Source organism: Chlamydotis macqueenii, chromosome 27 (genome assembly GCF_036417535.1).
Source record: "Chlamydotis macqueenii isolate bChlMac1 chromosome 27, bChlMac1.mat, whole genome shotgun sequence".
Lineage (NCBI taxonomy): Eukaryota > Metazoa > Chordata > Aves > Otidiformes > Otididae > Chlamydotis > Chlamydotis macqueenii.
In genome coordinates, this window is record NC_141582.1 from 2,344,436 (window position 1) to 2,366,139 (window position 21,704).

Here is a 21,704-nt window from a genome sequence, read left to right on the forward strand (position 1 = left end):
TCCACGTACAAGGGTATTTATTTCATCGGTACAAGAGAGAGACAGCACCTTCCGTGTGTTGGGCTCTTCCCGGTTACTGGTTTGTACATTCAGAGAGCTGCGGGCGAGGAAGGGGAGCGGGTCCCGCTCGGCCCCCCCCTCTGCCCTTGTGCCCGTGGGCGCCCGAGCCCCCCCGGGGGGACCCGTGCGAGCGTGTCTGAGTGCTGAGGTTGGCTGTGTGCTCCTCCGTGCAGTCTGTGCAGGGCAGCGCTCCCCCTTTCCTTCCTTCCTCCCTGCCCTCCTCCTCCTCCTCCCCCGCCCCGCCGCCGTGGGGGGGGCCGGGACCCCCAACCCTCATTTTCTCGTGTGCAGCGTGTCCTGGAACTTGGTGCTGGTGTAGCGAAGGTGGAAACCCTTCTTGTTGATGGTGTCGTCCGAGTGGAAGCGGATCATCACCGAATCTCCGGCCGAGTAGACCTCCTCCGGGGGCTGCCGGGGCGAGGGAGAGGGGTGCTCAGGACCCCCGAGGGGGTGGATTTACCAATGGGAGGGTGCAAAATCATCGTCCCCCGTCGCACGTCACCCACCCCACGGCTCCCCCCATCCCCGGCTCACCCCGGACCCGCAGAAGCGCCCGAGGCGCGGGGCCGTCCCGTCGTAGCCGTCGAAGAGCTCCATGTAGTCGTAGCCGCAGTCGGCTTCCTCCTCGATCTCGAAGGTCTGGAAGATGAGCTCCACGCCGTAGCCCTCCTCCGCCATGATCACCCACTCGCAGTCCGAGCCCCCCGGGTAGTTGTTATCCCCGAATTGCGCGTGCGAATACAAATCCTTGGTCTTCACCTCGGCGCGGACCTGGCCCCCGCACACTGAGGGAGAAGCCAAAAGCAGGGTGGGGGTTTTAGGAGGGTCCACGCTCTCCCTCCCCTGCCCCATAACCAGGTTTCCCCAGCCTCATGGCCATACCTGTGGTGTGGGTGGCCTCGAAGCCCTTCTTCTGGACCGAGTTATCGGAGATGAACTTGAGGAACATCTTATTCCCGGAGGAGACGAGCGGCTCGGGCTCTTTGGCCCCGCAGAAGCGGCCGAGCGCCGGCGCTTTGGCGTCCTTGCCGTCGTAGATCTCCAGGTGGTCGTAGGCGCATTCCTGCTGCGCTTCCACGTCCAGCTCCGAGAAGGTCTGCGGAGGCGACGGCCGAGCTCAGCGGCGCTCGGTCCCCCCCGACGCAGCCCACCCGCCCCCCGGTTGCCTTCCCAGTCCCTACCAGTTTGACGCGGTGCCCCGGCGTGGTGGTGATGGCCCAGGTACACTCCTTCTTGCTGGGGTATTTATCCGGCCAGTTGGGGCTGGTGATGGTCCCCGAGATGGATGTCACCTTATGGTTGCAGCCAGCTGTGGGGAGAGCGGGGGGGGGGTCAGGGATTTGGGGTGGGGGGGTCCTGCTGGGGCTGGCGGGGGGCGCGGACTCGCCTTCCTTGCAGTCGTGCTTGTTGTCGTGCAGCACGAAGCCGCTGCGGCACTGGCACTCGTAGCTGCCGAAGGAGTTGAGGCACTCGTGCTGGCATCCCCCGTTGTTTTTGGAACACTCGTCCTTATCTGCGGAGAGAGGGAGAGAGCGGAGGGGTCCGCGGCTGAGCCGGGTGGGAAATCCCAGCGCCGGCGTGCCATCCTGGTAACGGCGCGTGCCGGTCCCCAAGCCCCGCGCCGCCGCCCTCCGAGGAGCAACCAGCCAAGCAAGCGCCTACGGCCCACAGCAAGCAGCTTCGCCGTCCCTCGCCCCAGCCGGGGCAGCCCCCGCGGGCGGACGGGACGGGACGGGACGGGCTGGGGTCTCCTCCTCTCCCTGGGCTGACCCACGGGCACAACCATTACCTGCTCACGGCACGGATGGGGAAGGCAGAAAAACACACAGTGACAACCAAAGATGCACAAGAAAGACCAGGACGCGGGAGTCCCTCTTTACTCATCGATAGGGAAATGTCACAGACACGGGAAAAATCAGGGGGAAAAAAAAAAAACAAACAACACCAAAGTCAGCTGGTCAATGACAAAAACAACAGGGACGGGGCAAAGGGGGCGCTTGAAACAACCACAACGGAAAAAAAAAATTAAAAAAAAAAAAAAAAAATTAAAAATAAGGCCAACAACCAGTTCTGTCAAGCAAGGGGCCGCCGAGGCCGGTGGCGCGGCTCAGCCCGGCTCGGCTCGGCCCCGGCGTGCTCCCGCGCGGTGCCCCGGGAGGGCCGCGGCGTTCCTGAGAAAGATGGAGAGGGACGGCGTGGCTCAGGAGGGACCCCGCGGCCGCTTCTGCAGGCGAAACTTCAGGCCGGGCGGGCGAGATTTCGGGGGCTGCAGCTGCTGCTTCTTCTCTGCAAAGAGAGAGGGGAGAGGAAAAAAAAAAAAAAAAAAAAAGAAAAGAGGAGGGGGAGCGATGGGGGCAGCGGGGGGCGGCAGGGCATGCGGGGTGGCAGCCGGGGAAGCGGGCAGCGGAGGGGACCCCCGCCAGCCCCTCGTGCAGCCGGGGCTCGGCGGCGTGCGGCTCTTGTGGGGAGGAAGAGGAGGAGGAGGAGGCACGGCTGGTTTTGGGAGGATGAGGATGGGCTTCGAGCGGGATCCTGGGGGTGTCGGGGCTGGGGGAGGCGTGGGAATGGCAGCGGAGGGGTTTGGGCTCGCCTGGAGCGAGGTGTCCCCCCCGGGGCTGGCCGTACTCCTCTCCCACCGCCTGCCCGCGTCCCGGCGCTCGCCAGCCCCCCCAGAGCCCCCCGCTTCGGGGCCGGGGCGGGATGCTGCGTGACCCATCGCCCCCTCCATGCTCCCCCTCCCCACGGGGCGAGGGTCTGGGGAGCGGGCAGCGGCGGAGGGGGGGGGAAGGGTGCAGCAAGCAGGCACCGGCCACCCGAGCATCCCTCCCGGAGCCGTGGGCAGCGGCGAGGGGGGGTCCTGCCCCAGGCCCCCCCACCCAAAATCCATGGGGCAGCCCCACGCCCCGCGGCCGCCTCTCAACCGGAGTCTATAACCTGACATCTCCCAGGTCTGAGAGAGGAAGCGAGGCGGGAAGGCTGGTTTGGGGATGGGAAGGGGCTTCGGATGGGCCGGGGCGGGCTGGGAGCAGCTCCGGCACCGGGGGAGCGTGCGCGGCATCGCCCCGTCGGCGGGACGGAGGGAAGCCTGGGCGGGCGAGACAAGAGCGGAGAGAGTTGGCAGAGGAAAAGAAGCCCACCGGCTCGGTGTCTTTAGCAATCCTTTATTCCAACCGGCTTCCTCGCCGGCCTCGCCACGTGCTCACCGCCATCCCGGCGCGCGTCCCACGGCTCCGGGCTGCTCGCCGCCCCGCAGCCCCCGCCTGCGCCCATCACCCCGCTACCGATACCCCCATCCCGAGAGCCGGGGGGGGGGACACGTACCTGGCCGCCGACACCGCGGTGAATGCCCGGGCGAACCCGTCCTTACGCGCGAGCCCGTGAGGAGGAGGAGGAAGAGGAGGAAGAGGAAGGGGTCACGTCTTCACCCGGGGGGAAAACGGGCACCCGGGTGGCCAGGCTGCCCGCGGCACCGAGGGACAGGGCTCGGTGGCCGGCTGCGTCCGGAGCGGCAAGGAAGGAGCGCAGAGACCCTCGGCGGCTAAAAAGGAGCCGCGCGGGAGATGCTTCGCCCAGGGTTGGCCGCGAGCGACCCCAGGGAGGGGACCCGAGGAGGGACCCTGGCGTGGCCGAGTCCTCCAGCGCGCTCCTGCCGCCGGGAAAACCCGAGACCCTGCGCGGGGAGAAGCGGAGGAGAGGGTTCGGTGGTCCGGGATGGGAGCGGCCCCCGTGGGACCACCGCGCGTCCCGAGGGCTGAGGAAGAGGAGGGAAGGAGCCCGAAGCGCGGCGAGGGGGGACTCACCCGGCTGCCCCGTGGTCCCGCTGCCGCTCGGCCGCTGGGCTTTCCCGAGGTCTCGCTTTGCTGGAGGGCGCCGGCTCTCCCGACGGCTGGGCCCCCTTACTTGCCTTGGTTTTAATTAAAAAAATAAAGCAAAGACACTCTCCCCCCGGCCCGCGGGGTCTCTGCCGCTCCGGGGAACCCCGAGGGGAACCCCGAGGGCTCCTGGGGACGCCGGCTCCCGCGGCCCCTCCAAAACGGCCTCGACGGGGCCACGAAAGCGACGGGAAGCACAAGGCGTCGGTGGTCCGGTCCAGCCCGGGTGGTGCCGTCGGTCGCTCGCGGCCGGGCTGACGTCCAGGGCACCGCGCCGAGGGGGCCCTCTCTTGCACGAGGGTCCCACAGCAGCCCCCGAACCGGGGATGGGCCCCGGGTGACGCTCGGCCGCAGCCGGCTGCTCGTTTCGCTCCGTGTCCCCATCCCTACCCCGCCAAGACCCCGAGGTGACACCATCTCCCGGCGGAGTGGCCCGGGAGAGGAGAGAGGACCACAGAACAGACGGGACTAAGCAGGTAACGGTTTTTTGGGGAGGAGGGCCCGCTCCGGAGACCTGAGATGCGGCGGCAGCCGGATGCCGATATCCCGGAGCATCCTACCCGGGAAGCGCAGGAAGCCGGCGGCCGTGCAGCGTAGCGGGGATGATGCAGCGCAGCGGGCAGCAGAGCGGGGCGGGGGGCATCGCCGCCCTCCCCGAGGGGTGCAGTGCCCGGCCCGCGGCGGGGCTGGGGGGCGAGAGCTGCTCCCACCCCCCCCGGCCAGCGCTGGCCCCTCCAGGGCTGAGCACATCCCTGTTCCCAGCACTTTTCTCCCTGGCTCTACGGATGCGGCTGGAGCCCAGCACCCATTTGGGGACCCCCCGGGAGCACCCCAGCGTCTGAATTAGGACCCAATGGCCCCCCAAAATGGGGAAAAAGCCTGGAGAGGCAGCAAAACGCGCTGCCAGCTGGGCTGCCGGAGGCTTGGAGGGGTTCGCACCCCCCCGCCGGACTGGGACCGGGGGCTGCACCCCCAGTGCGGGTAAGGGCAGGCGTTAGCGGCGGTTCAGGGGCGCGGGGAGGGTTGGCACGGCGAGGGAGGGCGGGGGACGCCGGTGGCGGGGCCGGGCAGCTCTACCTGAGAAGAAATGGGCTTTGAAGCCTTTTTTGGAGACGGTGTTGTCGGACTTGAACTCGATCCTCATGTTGTTGTACTGGGAGGTGATGACGTCCGGCTTCTCGGCGCCGCAGAACTTGCCGTGCAGCTTGGAGTCGGCGGTCAGCCCGCTGCGCACCTCCACAAAATCGTATTTGCAGACCTGCGGGGCGCAAGGGACCACGTGGGGGGGGGGGGCATATGGGGGGCTGTGACACCCTCTGAGCCCCACAGCGTGGGTGGGGGGGACACATAGGATGGCGAGGGGCCGCTCCCTGGCTGACTCACGTCATTGCCCTCGGTCTCGAAGAAGTCGAACTGCAGGGAGATGCGGTACTGGGTGGGGGCCACCAGTTGCCAGATGCAGTTCTTGTTGGGGGGGTACTCCTTGGGCCACCCCGGGCTGGTGATGGACCCGTTCAGCTTGGTGAGGAAACCTCCGCAGGCGGCTGCAGGGCGGGAGGCACCCAGCGCCCGTCACGTCCAGGGGCTCCCCGGGATTAGGGATGCCGCACGGGGATGGGTGGGTGGGTGGGGGGCGAGGGTGGTGGTGGGGGGCACTCACCCTCGCAGCGGCGTTTGTCGGAAGCCAGCTCGTAGCCGGGGTCGCAGGCGCATTTGTAGCTGCCCAGGGTGTTGACGCAGCGCTGCTCGCAGCCGCCGTTGTTGGGACGCGAGCACTCGTCCACCTCTGGGGAGGGGCAGAGGGGCTGAGCGGGCGGGCAGGACCCCCCCCGACCCAGCATCGCCCCCGGCGCATCTCCTACCTTTGAAGAAGTTGACGGCGAAGCCCGCTTTGTTGATGGAGCCGTCGGAGACGAATTTCATCCAGAGCTTGTTGGAGGTGCTCTTGATGTCGTCCGGCTTGTCGTAGCCGCAGTAGCGCCCGATGAGGCTGCTCGACTCGCTGCTGCCGTCCCGGATCTCAAGGTAGTCGTAGGCGCAGCTATCGTGTCGCTCGATCTGGGGAGGGGGGGTGTTAGCAAGAGTGGGGGGATGCCATCCTGCCCTCAGCGTCCCCAAACCCTTCCTGCTCCTTTCCTTCCACCCACGCCCCCGGCAGCCGAGGGAGCCGATCCGCTGCACGGGGAAACTGAGGCACGCAAAGAGCGCAGAGGGATGCTGCAGCCCCAGGCCTGTCCCGTGCGGCGCACCGGGTCGGGGAGATGCTGCTGGGGCGATTTCCCCCTTCCCATCCCAAGGAAGGAGGGGACGGGTACGACGGGGCGGGGGCGATGCTCACCCACCTCGAAGGACTGGAAGGTCAAGCCCACGTGGAAGCCCTCGGAGACGGTGATTTTCCAGACGCACACCTTGCTGGGCCGGTAGTCGTCGGGGTAATTGGGGGACTGGATGTGCCCGTTGTCCTTCCTCACGTCCCCCCCGCAGATGGCTGGAAGGAAAAGGGGGGAGAAGCCGCCTGAGCCCCCCTACCTTGCCCCGCAGCCAGCCCTGACCCCCCTCCCCGCCCACCCCTACCTTCGTAGACGGCGAAGAAGCCTTTGCCCACCCAGTTGCTGCTGCTCCGGAACTCGACCCAGAGGCGGCTGTCGGTGGAGATGATGGGCTCGGGCAGCTTGTTCCCGCAGAACCTGCCTGGGGATGAAGGCGTGCTGGGCTGCGGCCGGCCCCGCGCCCTCCTCTTCCTCACCTCCACATCCCGGTCCCCCTTGCCGCGCCCCCCCACCCCACCGGAATCCTAAAGGGAAAGAGCTGCTCGTCCTCCCCCCGCTCCCCTCCGGCTTTCCCGGCCGATTGACAGAAACTGGGTGTTTCAGAGCGCGGGGTCAACTGGGATTTGGGGAACACCCAGCTCACGGGGATGGGACTGAGATACTGGCATCTCCCTGGGGAAAGCCAGACTGGTTTCACTGGGAGCTCGGTTCACCTCAAGAACCCCTCTGGGGCCAGTTTCTCCCCCCTCCCGGGGCTTTGGCACACGGGTCAGGCAGGGATAGAGGCGGGGGGGAGCCCCTGGCCCCGCCGCCGGCACCCGGAGCATCCCCCGGCCGGCCAGGCTAAGAGCTCCCGGTTGGTTACCTCGCAGCGTGGCCTTTCTCCAGAACCCGTCTCTCACCTCCACGTAGTCGTACCAGCACAGCCGGCTTCGGTAGAGGTCCAAGGTGGTGAAGTTCAGGATGATCTAAGGTCGGGGGAGGAGAAAAAGCGTGGGGTGAGACCTCCCCCCGCACCGTGCTGGGTCATGGTACCCGGACCCGCTCAGCGGTGACGGCCGGCAGCATCCCGAACCGCAGCCAGGCACCCGCTGGGATGAGGGGAACCCCAGGGGAAAAGATGGGGCAAGGAGGAAGAGGAGGGCTGGGAGGAGGCGAGGTGCCTTTGGCGCCGCGCCGGCGGCCGGTACCTTCTCTCCGGGGGTGACGGAGATCCTCCAGACGCAGTGCATGTGGGCAGAGTATCCGTTGGGAAACTCAGGGGAGGAAAAGTTGCCCTGGCTGTCTTGGAGCGTCTCCCCACAGGCTGTGAAGGGGAAAAAGAGGGGGGGGGTCAGACCCCTGGTGAAGCCCACCAGCATCGGGTTGGGACCAGCCGCCGCCCCCAGCCCTTTTACCACCCAAATTCCCAGCCTTGAGGACAGCTCTGCAAAAAAACCCATCATCACCGCCTCGCCCCAGCGACCCCCAAAAGCCCCACACCTCACCGCAGCGGCTGGCGATGCTCCCGGCTCCCCGCCACCCCCTCGCAAGCACCGTGCCCCCGGCTTGGCCACCGAGCCCCAGGGACGGGAGCCATCCCGTGGCCCCCCGCTGTGTCCCGCCACGCCGCGGGGTCCCGGCTCGCCGCCCGGGCTCCGGGCAGGTTTACACGGCCGCCGCCTGGATCCGGCCCAGCCTTGCCATCTGGAAGCCACATGATGCCGCAGCCACGGCACACGGCGCTTGGTGGGGCCAAGGCGGCCGCCCCCCACCTCCTGCTCGGGGGGGCTGCGAGATGAAAGGTGAAACAGTAAAAAAAGGCGGCTTGAAACCTGGGCTCGCTGCCTTTTTTCCCTCCACACAGTGGAAACAAAGGGAAGGGAAAGCTGGGCTGCAGAGGGGCTTTTTTTTTGCTTTTTTTTTTCTTTTTTTTTTCCCTTTTTTCTTTTTTTTTTTCTTTTTTTTTTTTTTTTTCCCCTCCAAACTAATCACTTTTCCTGCTCGCGCTCGCAGCCCCCGAACACGGCACAGCTGGCTGCCGGGGCCCCTCACAAAGGCATCCCTCTTCCAGGCTGCTAATTAGGCGCTGGAATTAAGCGCGGGAGCCAAACTCCTTGCAGATGTCGCTGGTCCAGTCCTGGAGCGCACGCCTGCAGCCGGGGGGACTGGTGTCAGCAGCGCCGCTGCTCCTGGGCCACGGTCCTTGGCGTCACTCGAGGTGACAACGCGTTGCGCCCGATCGTGCCGAGCATCCCCGGCTCGTGGCCTGTGGTGGGACCGTGCTCTCCCGTCCCGCCGGCGACAGCCTGGCTGTGCCTCCTCCCAAAACCCTTCTTGCTGTTGGGGTGGCTCGGAGGATGCGCTTGGAGGACGGCGTCTGAGGATGTTTTGCTCTCGGGGGATGCTCCTGGAATATGCTCACGGGGAGGGATGCTCCTGGAATATGCTCACGGGGAGGGATGCTCCTGGAATATGCTCGTGAGGAGGAATGCTCCTGGAAGATGCTTGTGGGGAGGAATGCTCCTGGAAGATGCTTGTGGGGAGGGATGCTCCTGGAAGATGCTTGTGGGGAGGGATGCTCCTGGAAGATGCTCACGGGGAGGGATGCTCCTGGAAGATGCTTGTGGGGAGGGATGCTCCTGGAAGATGCTTGTGGGGAGGGATGCTCCTGGAAGATGCTCACGGGGAGGGATGCTCCTGGAAGATGCTCGCAGGGAGGGATGCTCCTGGAAGATGCTTGCAGGGAGGGATGCTCCTGGAAGATGCTCACAGGGAGGGATGCTCCTGGAAGATGCTTGTGGGGAGGAATGCTCCTGGAAGATGCTCACAGGGAGGGATGCTCCTGGAAGATGCTTGTGGGGAGGGATGCTCCTGGAAGATGCTCACGGGGAGGGATGCTCTTTTCTCGGAGGAGAGAGCAGCCAAGGATGCCCTTGCTCACAGGGGCAGGGCCCTGCGAGGCTCACCGAGGTCTTGCATTTAGCTTTTGCTCACAAACACCCCAAAAAAGCGCCGTGGCAACTTGCGCTCTCCTTGCAGGGTGTCTGATGGCAAGGAGGGCCCCAAAAAGGGTTTTTCCACTGGAAACAGCGGATCCAGCCAGGATGATGCTTCCTTTATCCATTCCCGGGGTGAAAGCAGCGCTGTTTTCCGGGAGATACGGCCCCGCGCACGCCCACCCCGTCGGCCGCTCGGGCCCCCCCGGCAGCGACGCGCCGTCCCGGAGGCACTCACCCGGGCAGCGGTAGAGCTTGCGGGCTTGGGCGATGTCCCCTTTGCTCAGCCGCGTCCGCTGGCCGATGGCGGGCCGCACCCCGTTCACGTCGTACTTGGGCAGGATGGTGTCGAGGAAGATGCCCCTGAGGGTGAGAGCGGGGAAGAGGGTGAAGCGCGCGGCCGGAAAGCACCCGCTCCGCGGCGGCGGGAAGGATGCTAAAAACAGCCCGGCTAATTAAAGCCTGCGGGCCGGTGAGTCAGCGGGGACGTGTCCCCGCCGGAGGTGACCGCAGGGCCAGCACCGTTCCTGCCCTGGAAATGGATGCCACGGGGCTTCATCCTGCCCCGACACGCCACGGCAACACTCCGCGAGAGCCGGGAGCCTTGCACCGAGCATCTTAACCCCGTGCGGAGCTGCCAACGTGCCACTGTGCCGCGGTGGCACAAGGTCCCCAGCCCCGCGGGGAGGACGGGGACGCGTGGGCGAGCCAGCCCGGGCCGCGTACCTGGAGAAGGTGTTCCTGGCGTAGTGCATGATGCTGTCGAAATCGTACGTCTCGCCCAGCGACTCCACCTCCTCCGGCTCCATCTTCAAGAAGTTGTACTCCTGCCCTGCGGGAGGGAGGCGGGACGTCGGCGGGGCGGGGGGACCCCGGATTTGGCAGCACCCCAGGGCAGGGAGGAGGAGGAGGAGGAGGGAGGCTGGTCCCTACCTGGCTGGATGTTCTCCCGGATGATGGAGACGTGGTCGTCCCGGTCGGGGCGCGTGTGCTCGTGCCAAAACCCGATGACGTGGCCCAGCTCGTGCACCACGATCCCGAATTTGTCACAGTTTTTGCCGATGGAGATGGCCTGGGGTCCCCCGCCTCGGCGGCCCACGTAGGAACAGCACCTGGGGGGGAGGTGGGTGGCACTGGGTGAGCCCCTGCGGCATGGGCATCCCGGTGCTTCCCGGAGTAAAGAGATGAGTCAGGCCGGGAGGATCAGCCCCCCCGGGTCCTGCTTGGTGCGGAGCATCTGGGAAGCATCCCTGCTCCTGGAATGGCTGGAAGCATCAGCCGTCCTGCCCACGCGGGGAGTGTGAGCCGTGCCTCCAGCCCCAGCTCTGCCTGGAAACTGGGAGAGCTCGGCTCCTGCCCCCGGGCTGCTTGGCACGGGACGGCACGGCACGGCATCCCGGGGTGCCGTTCCCGTGGGTGCCCATCCTGCACCGCGTGTGGACCCTTGCCCGTGCCCGGCAGCTCGCGCGCCAGACCCAGGCTGAGGGCTCGTGCGGGTGCGGGGGTGTGGATCAGCATCCCCCCCCGCCGTCGCGCGCAGCCCGTTCCAGGGGAAAGCTCCTCCGAACCGCCATCTGCTTGGCCGGGGCCGTGCCCCGACGCGTGAAGACGCCGAGCTCTTCCAAACCCCTGTTTCCCTTGGCGTCGGCCCCGCTGCAAGCCCGGGCTGGTGCCGCGCCACCGACCTCAGCCCCCGGCCCGCGGCGGTGAGTGCCGCAGCTCCGTGGCTCCGGGACCACCCGTGCCCCGGCCACCCGCGGGGACCAGACCCGGGGGACGGGTCCCGTTCACTTCCCACCCCTCCACGAAACCGCGTGGGTCTGGGCCAGCCCTTTAGCTCCACGCACACGCCGACGCGGGCTTTTCGGTGCCAAAGCACCTCAGCCGAGCATCCCACCCGGGCCACCGCGCTCCCTCTTCGCAGCGCAAGAGCCAAGGGGCGGGGTGGTCCCGGGACCCCCCCCACCACGTACCCGCAGGGGCGGTAGGTGAAGACGATGTAGCTGTCCTCGTCGTTGCGCTCCAGGAAGGTGACGCAAGTGTGCTTCTCCCAGTGCCGCATCGCCTGCCGGAAGATGGCTCGCTGGCTGCCTGCGGGAGGGGGGCGGCGGTGGTGGGGGGGCCCGTCAGCCCGGCGCGGGGAAACTGAGGCACGCCGCGGATGGAGCATCCCCCCGGATGGAGCCTGCACTCACCGCTGAAGTTGCCGCTGATCACGTAGGGGATGACCCCGTCCGGCCACACTCTCTCCGGCCGGGACGTGGCGGCACGGCGGCTCCGTGCCCGTTGCCGGCCGCGGTTGCGGGGTTGGCGGCCCGGCCGCGGGCTGGCGTTGGTGGCGTTGGTGCTGCCTGCGGGGTGCGGGGCAGGGGGTGAGCGCGGGCGGCAGCCCCCCGCCCGGGGACGGAGGTGGCCGGGAGGGTTGGGGCCGCGGCGGTACCTGAGGCGTTGGCGGGGAGGCGCGTGATGGTGCGGCGTGCCAGGTCCACCACCCGGTCCACCTGGAAGAGCTGCAGATCCTCCTCGTCCAGGGCGATGTCCCCCAGGAAGGCAGCTGAGGGAGGGGTGGGGGGGGGGGAAGGAGGTGTGAGCCCGCCATGCCTCTGCCATGGGACCCCAAACCCCATCGGGGGCTGGGGTCCCCATTCCCAGCCTCTCCTCAGTCCTTCTCCAGACCCAGCACGCCCCTGAAGAGGAAGGCAAACCCTTCCTCCTCCTCCCCCTTTGCTGCAACCGGGGGCCGGGAAGGAAAGCGAGCGCGGTGCCGGCTGGGCCCCCCCCGCTCCTCCCAGCTGCCGGAGCCAGCCCCGCGCTGACATCTGGTTCCCATAAAGCCCGGCCCGTCACTTTTTAGGGTTTCCGTTATTATTTGTGTTGCAAAACCGCTTTCTCTTCACTTCGCCAAACCCAGCGCTGGGCTCGGGACCCCCATCCTGCCCCCCCAGCCCGGTGCGAGCTCCGACAGCCCCGGGATGGCTCCGACGACCTCCGCGTCATCTGCCGCTGCCAAGCAAAGCCATATGGCCCAGGAAGCTCCCGCTGCGCCCGGCGCCCTCGGGAACGGAGCCGGCCAAGGGGCGTCCGTCTGTCCGTCCGTCTGCCGGGGCCGGGAGCCCCTCCAGCACCGCTCCGCCACGGCGGGGCTGGGGGCGCGGAGATGCTTCGGCATGACGAGGCCGGAGGACACAAGCCTTCCTCCTCCTTCCTCCTCCTCCTCTTCCCCCTGCCCTCCCGCGCGCCGCGGCCTCGCCGTGAGTCGACGCTGCGGGACGTGGCCGCCGGCTTCGGCGCTTGGCTGGCGCTGAGCCCCGGGGACCCGGCTGTTGCGGAAACGCCGCGGCCCGAGCGCGAGGGCTGGCTGAGGTCACGCCGTGCCGCCGCGCCAGCGCCGGCGCAAGGGCTCCGGATGCGGCAAACGCAGGGTGGAGCTGGGTTTCTCACCGGGTTCGTGGGCATCGCGGGGGCGAACGGGTGGTCCCGGGCACCCCCTGCCCTCGCCAGCCCCCGGGGAAGGGCAGGGAACTGGCCGTGGTGGGGAGTGAGGTGGCTGGACCGGCTCAGGGGCCGACGGGGAGCGATGCCAAGCGCACGCTCCAAGCAATTAGCAAGTGGATCCCAAAAGAGCCACTAATTACAAAAGCAAGACGGGACAATTAGGATAACCCTGACATATCCAAAACAACCGGCACGGGGCGAGAGGACCGGCCCGGGCGCCCCAGCTCGACTGGACCCCGTGCCTTTGCATGGCACCGAGCCCAAACCCTGCTCCAGCGGTGGCGTGGAGCGCTTTGGGGTCAAAGAGCCACATTTTGGGTCTGTCGGCCGAGGAAGCCCCAGGGTGGAGAGCCGACCCGCAGCGAAGCCGAGGGAAGAGCAAACAAGCCGAGGCCGGCACCTCCCCTGGCACCGACCCGCCACTGGCACGGCCAAAGCTGCAATTTGAGGGCAGAGCGGAGGCAGGAGCCGGCCCCGGCCTCCCCGCACCCTCCCCGGGGCTGGGAGAGACGTGTCCGAACGGGCAGCGCAGGGGAGGACCAGGGCCGGGGAGAAGGACGAGCGTCCCGTGCCAAGAGCCGCATGGAAAGACAAGGGAAAGTTAAGCTCGCTTACAGCCGAGCAAGCGCCGGCAGAGCCAAGTGATATAGAAACCATATGTGAGGGATTTGGGATACGTGAGAGAGCCGGGCAGGCGAGCGCGGGGACGTGGGGCTGCTTTCCCAGGCGGTGCAAGGCAGCTCGGCTTCCCCAAAAAACCCCCAGCCCCGGGGCGGGGAAGGCGGCTGGCTGCTCCCGGAGGGGACGTCGGAGCCGTGGGGCTGTCCCGGCAGCCGTCCCTGTCAGGACACGTTGGGGATGAGCCCGAAGTGTTGGACTGAGAAACTTCCACGTTGGTTTGGGCTCCGGTTGCGTCCTCCTCCCCCTCGCTCCCTGCGCGGTGACACGTGGGATGGTTTGGGGGGGGGGGGGCTCTGCTCACCAAAACTTCCCAGACGCTGTTGAGCACCCCAAGGGGCTTCGTCGGGGACGTTGCCACTTGTCCCTGCTCACCAAGAGAGCATCCTCCCTCCAAAGCGGGGGGCTTACAGGGCGAAGGCGCCGTGCCGGGAATGGTCCCAGTTCACTGCCGTGGGTGGTGAGGAGCTGCCAGGGCTCGGGAAACACAGGTTGGAGCGGGGAGAAATGTGTCGGGGAGCCGGGCTGGCCTCCAGCAGCTCAGCACCCACCGAAGCACGGCACCTCTCAGCACCCGTGCCCTGCAACCCGCACCCCCGCCCAGGACCCCAGGCCGTGGGGCACGGCTCGCAGGGGGCCGCCCTCTGCTCAACCCCAGCGCTGGCCGCGTTGGCACCGGGGGCAAGGTCCGAGCCGCGGCCGTGCTGGCGGGGAGGATACGGTGCCGGCAGAGAGGATGCGGTGCCAGCGGGGAGGACGCGGAGCCAGCGGGGCACCGGCTTCAAGGGCAGGCACCGGCCACGGGGACGGGATGACCCCGTCCTCGTCCCCATCGGCCACGGAGGAACAGGGACGGGAGCAGGGAAGGGGCGAGCGGGAGCATCCGGGCTCTGGCCATGCACATCCCTCCCGTCGCCCGGAAAACAACCAGCTGTTTGGGACCTGCCGGCGAGGCTCCCACCGAGCTCTTCCCCGCCCCAAAGCCAGGAGATAACTCAGCCCTCCGCTGTTGTTTGACTTTTTGTGCTGTGTGTTTTCTTTCGGGTTCTTGGAACGGTGACGTAACCCCCGGGGCCGAAGCTTTAGACAAACAAGGTTTTTCATTCGGACGCGGGCCAACCCCTGCGGCACCCCGTCCCGATGCTACAGGCACCTCCTGCCCGCGTGCGGCGTGGTGGCTGTCCCCGCGAGGGTCTCTCTGTCCCCCTCGCCGCAGCACGCCGAGGATGCAGGAGCTGCTCAGCATCCTTTCAACCCAAGCAAAGGAGAGGGGTACCCGTGGGCCTGACCTCTCCGGCGTCGCCAGGATTTTGGGATGAGCCTGACTTCGGACTCCACCAAGGTTGGGAAATGTGAAGAAGAAATAAAAAAAAAATAATAATAATAATAATAATAAAAAAAAGATAACCCGCGGGAAGAGGCCGGGGCGCGAACGCGATGTTCTGGTGAGCAGGCAAAAGCAAACAGAGCGGCGGGGAAGCCTTGGCAGGGGAGGGCGGCAGATAAACAGGACGGGATCGTGTTCCAGGTCAGTCTGGGGCAAACGAACCTCCGTGCGCAGTGCCGGACGGGAAAGACCCTCGCCCCTGCGCAGCTCCCGCCGGCCCTCAAAGCGTCACGGGACAGGACAGGCTCTGGCATGACGGGCAGCCTCCCCTGCCCGGGAGCGAAGGCTCAGCTCCCAGCCTTTCCTCGCCGGCTTAGCAGCTCCGGCCCAGCCGCTGCAAGTCCTCGTGCGACGCCGAGCCACGAGCATCGCGCCCTGTGCGAGGCACGGAGCAGAGGGGACGGTTCGGAACGTGCGAGGAGGCAGGGAGAGAGTCGTTCTGCTCCAGCCGGGGCCGGAGGCATCGCCGGGACGGGATGGAGGAGAACGGTTTACGAGGTGCATCCCGGCCTCGGCCGAGCCGCCGGGGTCGTAAAGCCGTGGAGTCACCGGGGCAGCATCCCACTGGCTCGGCAGAGCCGTTAAATATGTGAGGAATGCTCCTCGCGCCGCCCCCTCGCCCCCGCACGCCAGCCCAGCTGCGCCCGCTGCGAGCTCCGCTCACGGCAAAACACGCCGGGGCCACGGCGAGCGGAGCGGGCATCCCGGCTCGGACAGGGCCGTTGGGGGTCCCCTCCGGCTTCGGGAGTCTGCCCTGCCCGGAGCGGAGGCGTGGGTGCGAAGGCGGAGGGATGCAGAGCATCCCCAGGGCCGTCGGGGTCCCCACCAGAGACCCCGAGGACACCGGGGACAGGACGGAGGCGGGCAGCCGAGGTGAGCCGGGCCCTCTCCTCTCCCCCCACGGCAGCGCAGCCCCTCTCCCGGTGCCCCTCGCCGGCAGCCAGGCCGTAAACGCCGGGGCGAGGAATATTTGCTTTCCCAGAGCACCTTCCGACCAGCGCAGCAGGCACAAAGCAGGAATTCAAACCTCGGCGGCCAGGCTGGGAGCCAGGCCAGATCAGGGCCCCTCTGCAACCAGTGGGGAAACTGAGGCACGGGGAAGGCAGAGATGCTAAAGCACACTGCCCGAGGCGGAGGGATGATCCGCAGCGGGACGGGGATCCCATTTCCCAGTTCCCCCCCCGTATCCCTCTGCGGTGCAAGGCGCATCCCATCCGGAGACCCCTGGCCACCCACGGCCAGTTCCCCTCCCCAGCTTTGGGCATCGGCGTGCGGGCTCCAAACCCTTTGCCCGCTCCGTGCCGGGTGATGCCGCAGCGTCGCGTGAAATAAGCATCCCCGGAACCCGGCCGCTAATAAACACATCCCGCAGCACCAAACTTCTTCCAGCTAAATCCCGGGGCAGGTCAAGAGTGGGAGGGAAGGTTGGATCACTCCAGGGGAGGATTTTCCTTCTGCTCCTCTTCCCTGGCAGCAAACGGAGGAGAATGTCAAACCAGAGCCCCGGGGAGGGGGGCTCTCCTTACTCCCCCTCCGTGGAGCCCAGTCACCGAGGAAAAAACAGAGCCCAGGCCAGCGGCATCGGTCACTTGTGAAAGACAGAGCTGCTGGAAAGGAAAATATTTGTGAATTGCTCTGCCAAGGGGATTGGAGAAGGGGGGGGGTTTGCCGGCACATGCCCCCACGAGGAGTGGGGCGAGCGTGGGGACCGGAGCCCCTCGGGGATGGGAACACGCCCTGACACCCAGCTCAGCATGCGTGGGAGCATCCCGGGCTCCCAGGGCACTGCCTGGCCGGATCGGGCCCCAGCAGCGGCACCGCACCCGTCCCTGCGGCTCGGCACCAGCTCTGCCAAGGGACGCCGCCACCCAAGGGCTCCCAGACCTCTGTGCATCTGCCCCAGCGCTCTGGGTGCAAACATATCCCCCGCTTCGTGCTTTTATTGCTCAATCCTCACCCCACCAGCCCTCCCCGAGCACCGATCCACCTTCCAAACCTCCCAAAGTTTGCTCCCAGGCCTGGTTGCTTGCACCCTCCCGCTCGAGAGATAGAGGAGGGGGATTTCCTCCTTATGGAGGGGGGGTTTGTCACGAAGAGCCCCCCAGGCAGACCCAACAGCGGTGACTGACAGCCCTCGGCCAGGTTCTAAGCAGGACGCTCGCTCCCCGCAGCTCCATGGGATGCTGCGGGAATGCCGCCTTCCCTCCTGACGGCGATGCCGGAGACCTCTGGCAAAGCCATGGGCAACCAGGAGGGCACGTTCTCACCCTGAAAACACCCCTCATGGAACAGCCAAGGCGAAAAATTTGGGGAAAACCACCCCAGGAGCCATCCCTCCTCCTTTCCTCATATCCTCCCCGGCTGCTTTGTTCTCTGCGGGTCCGGCGGCGGCTCCCCAAGGCCGCCCCATCCCATGTGTTTCCCAGTCCCGGCACGGCGACGGATAAAACCCTCGGGAAACGCCGTCTGCCCCCCTCGCCACGACCCGCCGGCGTGAATCAGCAGCCGGAGGGTTTCCCAGGAGCCAAGATGGGAAGGCAGCGACGGCGGACGAGCCAGCGAGCCCCCCGGCCTCGCCGTCGCCCACCCGGCCCCCGGCGGAGCACGCCGCCTCGCCGAACGGGTGATTACACAAAGATAAAGCCAGATTCCCGCGATCGGCCTGAGATTCCCGAGGTCTCTTGTGCCGTCCCGAGCTCCGAACCGCAGGCCTCCCGCCGGCCCCGGCTCCGCGGGTGGATTTTTACCCTGCATGAATAAGTGACATATAACGGCTGGAAAATATTTTTGGGCAGCTTGACAAGTGTGACTGCAACCAGTAGCCTCCGCTGACTACGCCTGGAAAGTGTAATCTAGGTGAAACCCAGGCAGCCGGAGCCAGAGGGCTCCGGGCACGGCCGGGAAGCTCGCACGCCCGCGAAGGGGGGCTCGGACCCCCAGCCCCATCCACGCACGTGATGCACCCCATCCTGTCCACTGCCCGTGGCTCTGCCATCGCTGGGAGATGCTGAGCCCCCCACGGGGCGCAGATTCCCCCCACCCCGAGGGGTTGCGTGAGCCATGCAGAGCTGCGTGCCCCCGTGTCCCCCTTCCCACGAGTGGGGACAGCAGGGTGACAGAAGGGGGTGGCAGAAGCGTGTCAGCGCCCCGCTTTAGCCAGGCACCCCCAAACGTGGCAATGGAGGCGCACACAGGGAGCAAGGCGGGCTGCATCCCTCCCCGGCTGCTGGGGGCACCCGAGGGGTCCCGGCTCTCGTGGCCAAACTCCGCAACCACCCTGGATCCCCCGGGGCCAAGCCACGAGCAAACCCTCCGGCCAGACATGTTTGCTTAGCGGGTGCAAACACAGCGAGCCCCGGCAGAGCTGCTCCCGCCCAGCACGGCGGGGGACGGTGGGAGCGACGCCGGCCGCCTTTCCCGGCCGGAGACACGACCGGGATCCGACCCAGCGGCTGCCCTCCTCACAGCCGGGCACCGACACCGGGATATCCTGCTGACCGGGTGAAGGGAAACCGAGGCCACGGCTAATTCCTCCCTCCCTGGCCGCCCGCGGGTTGGTCCAAGGGCCGGATCTCCCAGCAATCCCATTTTGGCATCCTTGGAAGAGACACGGCGGCACGGGCGCCTCTTCCTCTGCCGCGACGGCGGATGGCCCGTTGGCACCCGCGCAGACGGGTGGCATCACCGGGGCGGCCGGCGGGCAGCCGTCCCGCCTGGCCGGCCGGCCTCAGGATACCTCTGGCACGAGTTCCGTGAAGGAACCCAAATTCCTCTCCCGGGGTTTTCCCTCCCCGTAGCCTCGCCGGCAGCCGCGGTGGCGATGAGGCCTCCGTTCTCAGCTCTTTCCGGCGCTGCCCGAAATCCGGGGTCGGAAAAACGAAAACAAGCCCCTACGCAAGGCCGGGGGATGCTGGGGGGGTCTCCAGCCACTGAGCAGCCTCCGCTGCTGGATTTCACCATCCCGGTGCTGCGGAGCCCAAGCGGGGGTAAATCCCCGGCTCGTGGTGGGATGCGTGGCATCCCCACCCCCGGGCCCCCCCCCGGGACGAGCTGCTGTAATGGCATTAGTCACATCAGGATTTCGTAAAGGCAGGCGGGGAATTGGGGAACTGGGGGGGAAGCAGCCGCCTCGCCGGCCCTGGGAACCCACGGGGGTCTCGGGAATCCATGGGGGTCTCGGGAACCCACGGGGGTCTCGGGATGCACAGGAGCGGGGCGAGGAGGGGGCCCTCGGCCGCGGGCGAAGCCGGCTGGGATGAGTTGGGTCGTGAAGCGGGCAAAGCCCCCGTCTCTCCGGCGAGGCTGGACGGAGCGGGAGCAGAGCGGAGGCTCCAGCCGGCTCTGCCCGGACAGTTTTGCAAGCCCAGCTGTTTCAGCCCGGGAGGGCAGGAAGGGAAGGATTTTTGGCCAGAAAAAAAGCCCTCATGTAGACGGAGTTATATCAACAGACGCCTTCCAGGGCAGACAATGCCATTAAAGAGAAACGTGATCCTCCAGCCAGGACCCGACAGACCCAAGCCTCTGCGCTCAGCCCCGGGGGTCCCTCCCGTGCCTCAGTTTCCCCCCTCCCCAAACCCTTCCATCCCCTTTCTCTCGCTCTGGGAGGTAGGGACCATCCCCTCGCAGCACCCAGCCGGCTCCCAGCCCTTCCAAAACTGGAGGAACAGCTCAGCAACCCCCTGACCCAGCCCAGAGGGACCCCAACCCCTGGCAAATGCGCCCGGGGCTGAGCCCGGCCTGGGTGTCCCGGGACGGCTGCGGCCGACGAGCTTTCCCCGGCTGAGGTTTGGAAAAAAAGGAGAAAAGCCAAGGGACACAGAGCGTGGGTCCGGCTTTGGGGTGGGATGGGTCCGGTTTTGGGGTGGGACGGGTCCGGTTTTGGGGTGGGGGCTGCCCACCGCCTTTGACAGCTGCCGGTGCGGCCAAAGTTGGGGAGAGAAAGCGGGGCTCGGGGCCAGCCGCCCCCCCCCACGCCGTTCCCCACCCTAAGTACAACCAGATGCAGCCCCGAGCGGGGCCAGCCGCTGCCCCCCCTCACCCCCCCCCAAAAAAAAAAAACAAACAACCCCGGCAGCGGGGAGCCCCCAGCGCGGGGGCCAGCACAGGGTGGGGGGCACCGAGTTTCCCCGTGCAAAACCCCGAAGCGGGGAGCGGTGCGGGGCACGCTCACACTTACTCACACTCACCCCCCCCCCTCCCCTTTGTCTGCCCGGCCGCCCCCCCCCGGCGCGCATCCCCCCCTCCCCTCCCCCGGTCCTACCGGCTTTGCAGGGGTCCTTGTAGTCCAGGGGCTCTTCGTCCTCCTCCTCCTCCTCCTCCAGCACGTAGGAGTAGTCGGGGAAGTGCATGGCCCGGGCCAGGAGCAGGCAGAGGAGCAGCCCGCAGCCCCGCAGCCCGGCCATGGCTCCGCGGGCAGGGGAGGCGGGCGGCTCGGTGTTTTTTCTTTTTTTTTTCCTCTCTTCCCCTCTTTCCTTCCCTTCTTCGCTCCCTCTTTTTTTTTTTTTTTTTCCCTCCCCTCGCGCTCTCTCTCTCTCTCTCTCTCTTTTTTTTTTTTTTTTTTTTTTTTAGGGAAATGAGATCTGGCGGGGGCGGGTTCAAGCGCGGAGCTCGGCCCCTGCAGCCCCGGGCGCAGGGCTGGGAGCGGGGCCAGCGCCGGGGGGGCGGCCCCGGCCCGCGGCCCCCGCTCCTGCACCCCCCCCCCGCAGCCTCCGGGCCCGGTCCTGCACCTTCTGGTCCCGGTCGTGCTCCCCCCGGTCCCGTCCGGCACCTCCACGTCCCGTACCGTATCCCCCAGCACCGATCCCGTCCCCCCCAGTCCCCAGCCTGTACACCCAGCACCAATCCTGCTCCCCCATCCCATCTTGTATCTCCCAGGACTGATCCTGTCCCGCCCTGGTCTGATCCTGTATCTCCCAGTACCAATCGTGTCCCCCGAATCCCCATCCCGTATCCCCCAGTACCAATCCTGTCCCCCCATTCCATCCCATATCCCCCAGGATCGATCCTGTCGCCCCCAGTCCCATCCTGTATCCCCCAGTACTGATCATGTCCCCCAAATCCCCATCCTGTATCCCTCAGCACCAATCCGGCCCCCCTATCCCATCCCATATCCCCCAGTACAACTCCTGCCCACCCCAGTCCCATCCCCTATCCCTCAATCCCAGTCCTGCACCCCCTTCTCAGCCCTGCAGCCCCTCAATCCTGTGCCCCGCAACCTCCACTCCTGCACCCAAAACTACACCCCACGTCCCTGGTGCCGCACCCCTCCCCACACCCCCATGTCCTGATCTTGCACCCCACATCCCCCCCATCCCGCATCTCCCAGCCCCGCTCCTGCATTCCCCACATTCCCCAGCCCTACACCCCCTATCTCCTGGTCCTGGACCCCCAGTCCCTCACCCCTGATCCTGTACCCCATATCCTGCACCCCACACCCTCCCTTGGAGGAGGAGGAGGAGGCAGCACCCCCAGCCCATGCACCCTTCCCAAACACGGGTGAGCTCCAGGCCCTGGAGCATGCGCTGAGAAGCTGCCTGCACCCCCTTTCATGGGGGGGCTCAGCCCAGCTGGGTGCAGCCAGGACCCCCCCCACCCCGGGATGCCTTCCCTCTCCGACCCCAAAAGCAGCCCTGCACCTGGAGGCGGGTCACAGGCCTGCCGGGAGCTGGGCCAGCACCCTGGGGAGGGTGGGCAAGCACCCCAGAAAAGGGGTGAGCACCCTGGGGAGGGTGGGCGAGCACCCCAGGAGGGGAGCGAGCACCCCAGGGTGGCTGGAGGGTGCGCACACAGAGAGACAAGGACGAGGCAGCTGGCAGGCCGGGCTGGGCTGCGTGTGTACACGCATGTGCACACGCCTGCACACACATGCACCCATGTGCCCTGAGGTCTGCAAGTGGTACCTACCATCAAAGCTCTGCCGCTCCAGCAGAGCCCGTCACCATGGGGCCCCCACGGCCCACCCAGC

General features: G+C 67.0%; 1 protein-coding gene and 1 long non-coding RNA gene across 3 annotated transcripts; both read right to left on the minus strand.

Annotated features, from left to right (window-relative positions):
- Positions 1–20,273, minus strand: BMP1 (bone morphogenetic protein 1). Of its 2 annotated transcripts, XM_086767880.1 has the most exons (20): positions 20,001–20,273; positions 11,621–11,734; positions 11,376–11,531; positions 11,154–11,271; positions 10,114–10,292; positions 9,907–10,012; positions 9,419–9,543; positions 7,393–7,508; positions 7,068–7,170; positions 6,507–6,623; positions 6,275–6,420; positions 5,795–5,990; positions 5,593–5,718; positions 5,316–5,476; positions 5,010–5,190; positions 1,448–1,573; positions 1,242–1,369; positions 943–1,156; positions 595–845; positions 1–468 (listed from the first exon to the last, which is right to left on the minus strand). In XM_086767880.1, the coding sequence occupies exons 1-20, from the start codon at positions 20,140–20,142 to the stop codon at positions 334–336; spliced, it is 2,940 nt and encodes a 979-aa protein (XP_086624006.1). In that variant the 5' UTR covers positions 20,143–20,273; the 3' UTR covers positions 1–333. The 2 variants fall into 2 exon arrangements, with proteins under 2 accessions (XP_086624006.1, XP_086624004.1); XM_086767878.1 differs by lacking the exons at positions 1–468; positions 595–845; positions 943–1,156; positions 1,242–1,369; positions 1,448–1,573 and adding an exon at positions 1,903–2,346.
- Positions 2,425–4,746, minus strand: LOC147597394 (uncharacterized). The gene is made up of 3 exons (XR_015261210.1): positions 3,861–4,746; positions 3,382–3,730; positions 2,425–3,145 (listed from the first exon to the last, which is right to left on the minus strand). It is a non-coding gene; the product is annotated as an uncharacterized LOC147597394 (long non-coding RNA).
- Positions 20,274–21,704: the final 1,431 nt, after the last annotated feature.

Excerpts from the sequence above, each read along its gene's own strand:
- BMP1 (XM_086767880.1), bottom strand. The coding sequence starts at position 20,142 with ATGGCCGGGCTGCGGGGCTGCGGGCTGCTCCTCTGCCTGCTCCTGGCC. Across the intron at positions 11,735-20,000 it reads CAAGGACCCCTGCAAAGCCG|CTGCCTTCCTGGGGGACATC; the intron begins GTAGGACCGGGG and ends CCCCTCCCTCAG. Across the intron at positions 1,574-5,009 it reads CAAAGCCCATTTCTTCTCAG|ATAAGGACGAGTGTTCCAAA; the intron begins GTAGAGCTGCCC and ends CTCTCTCCGCAG.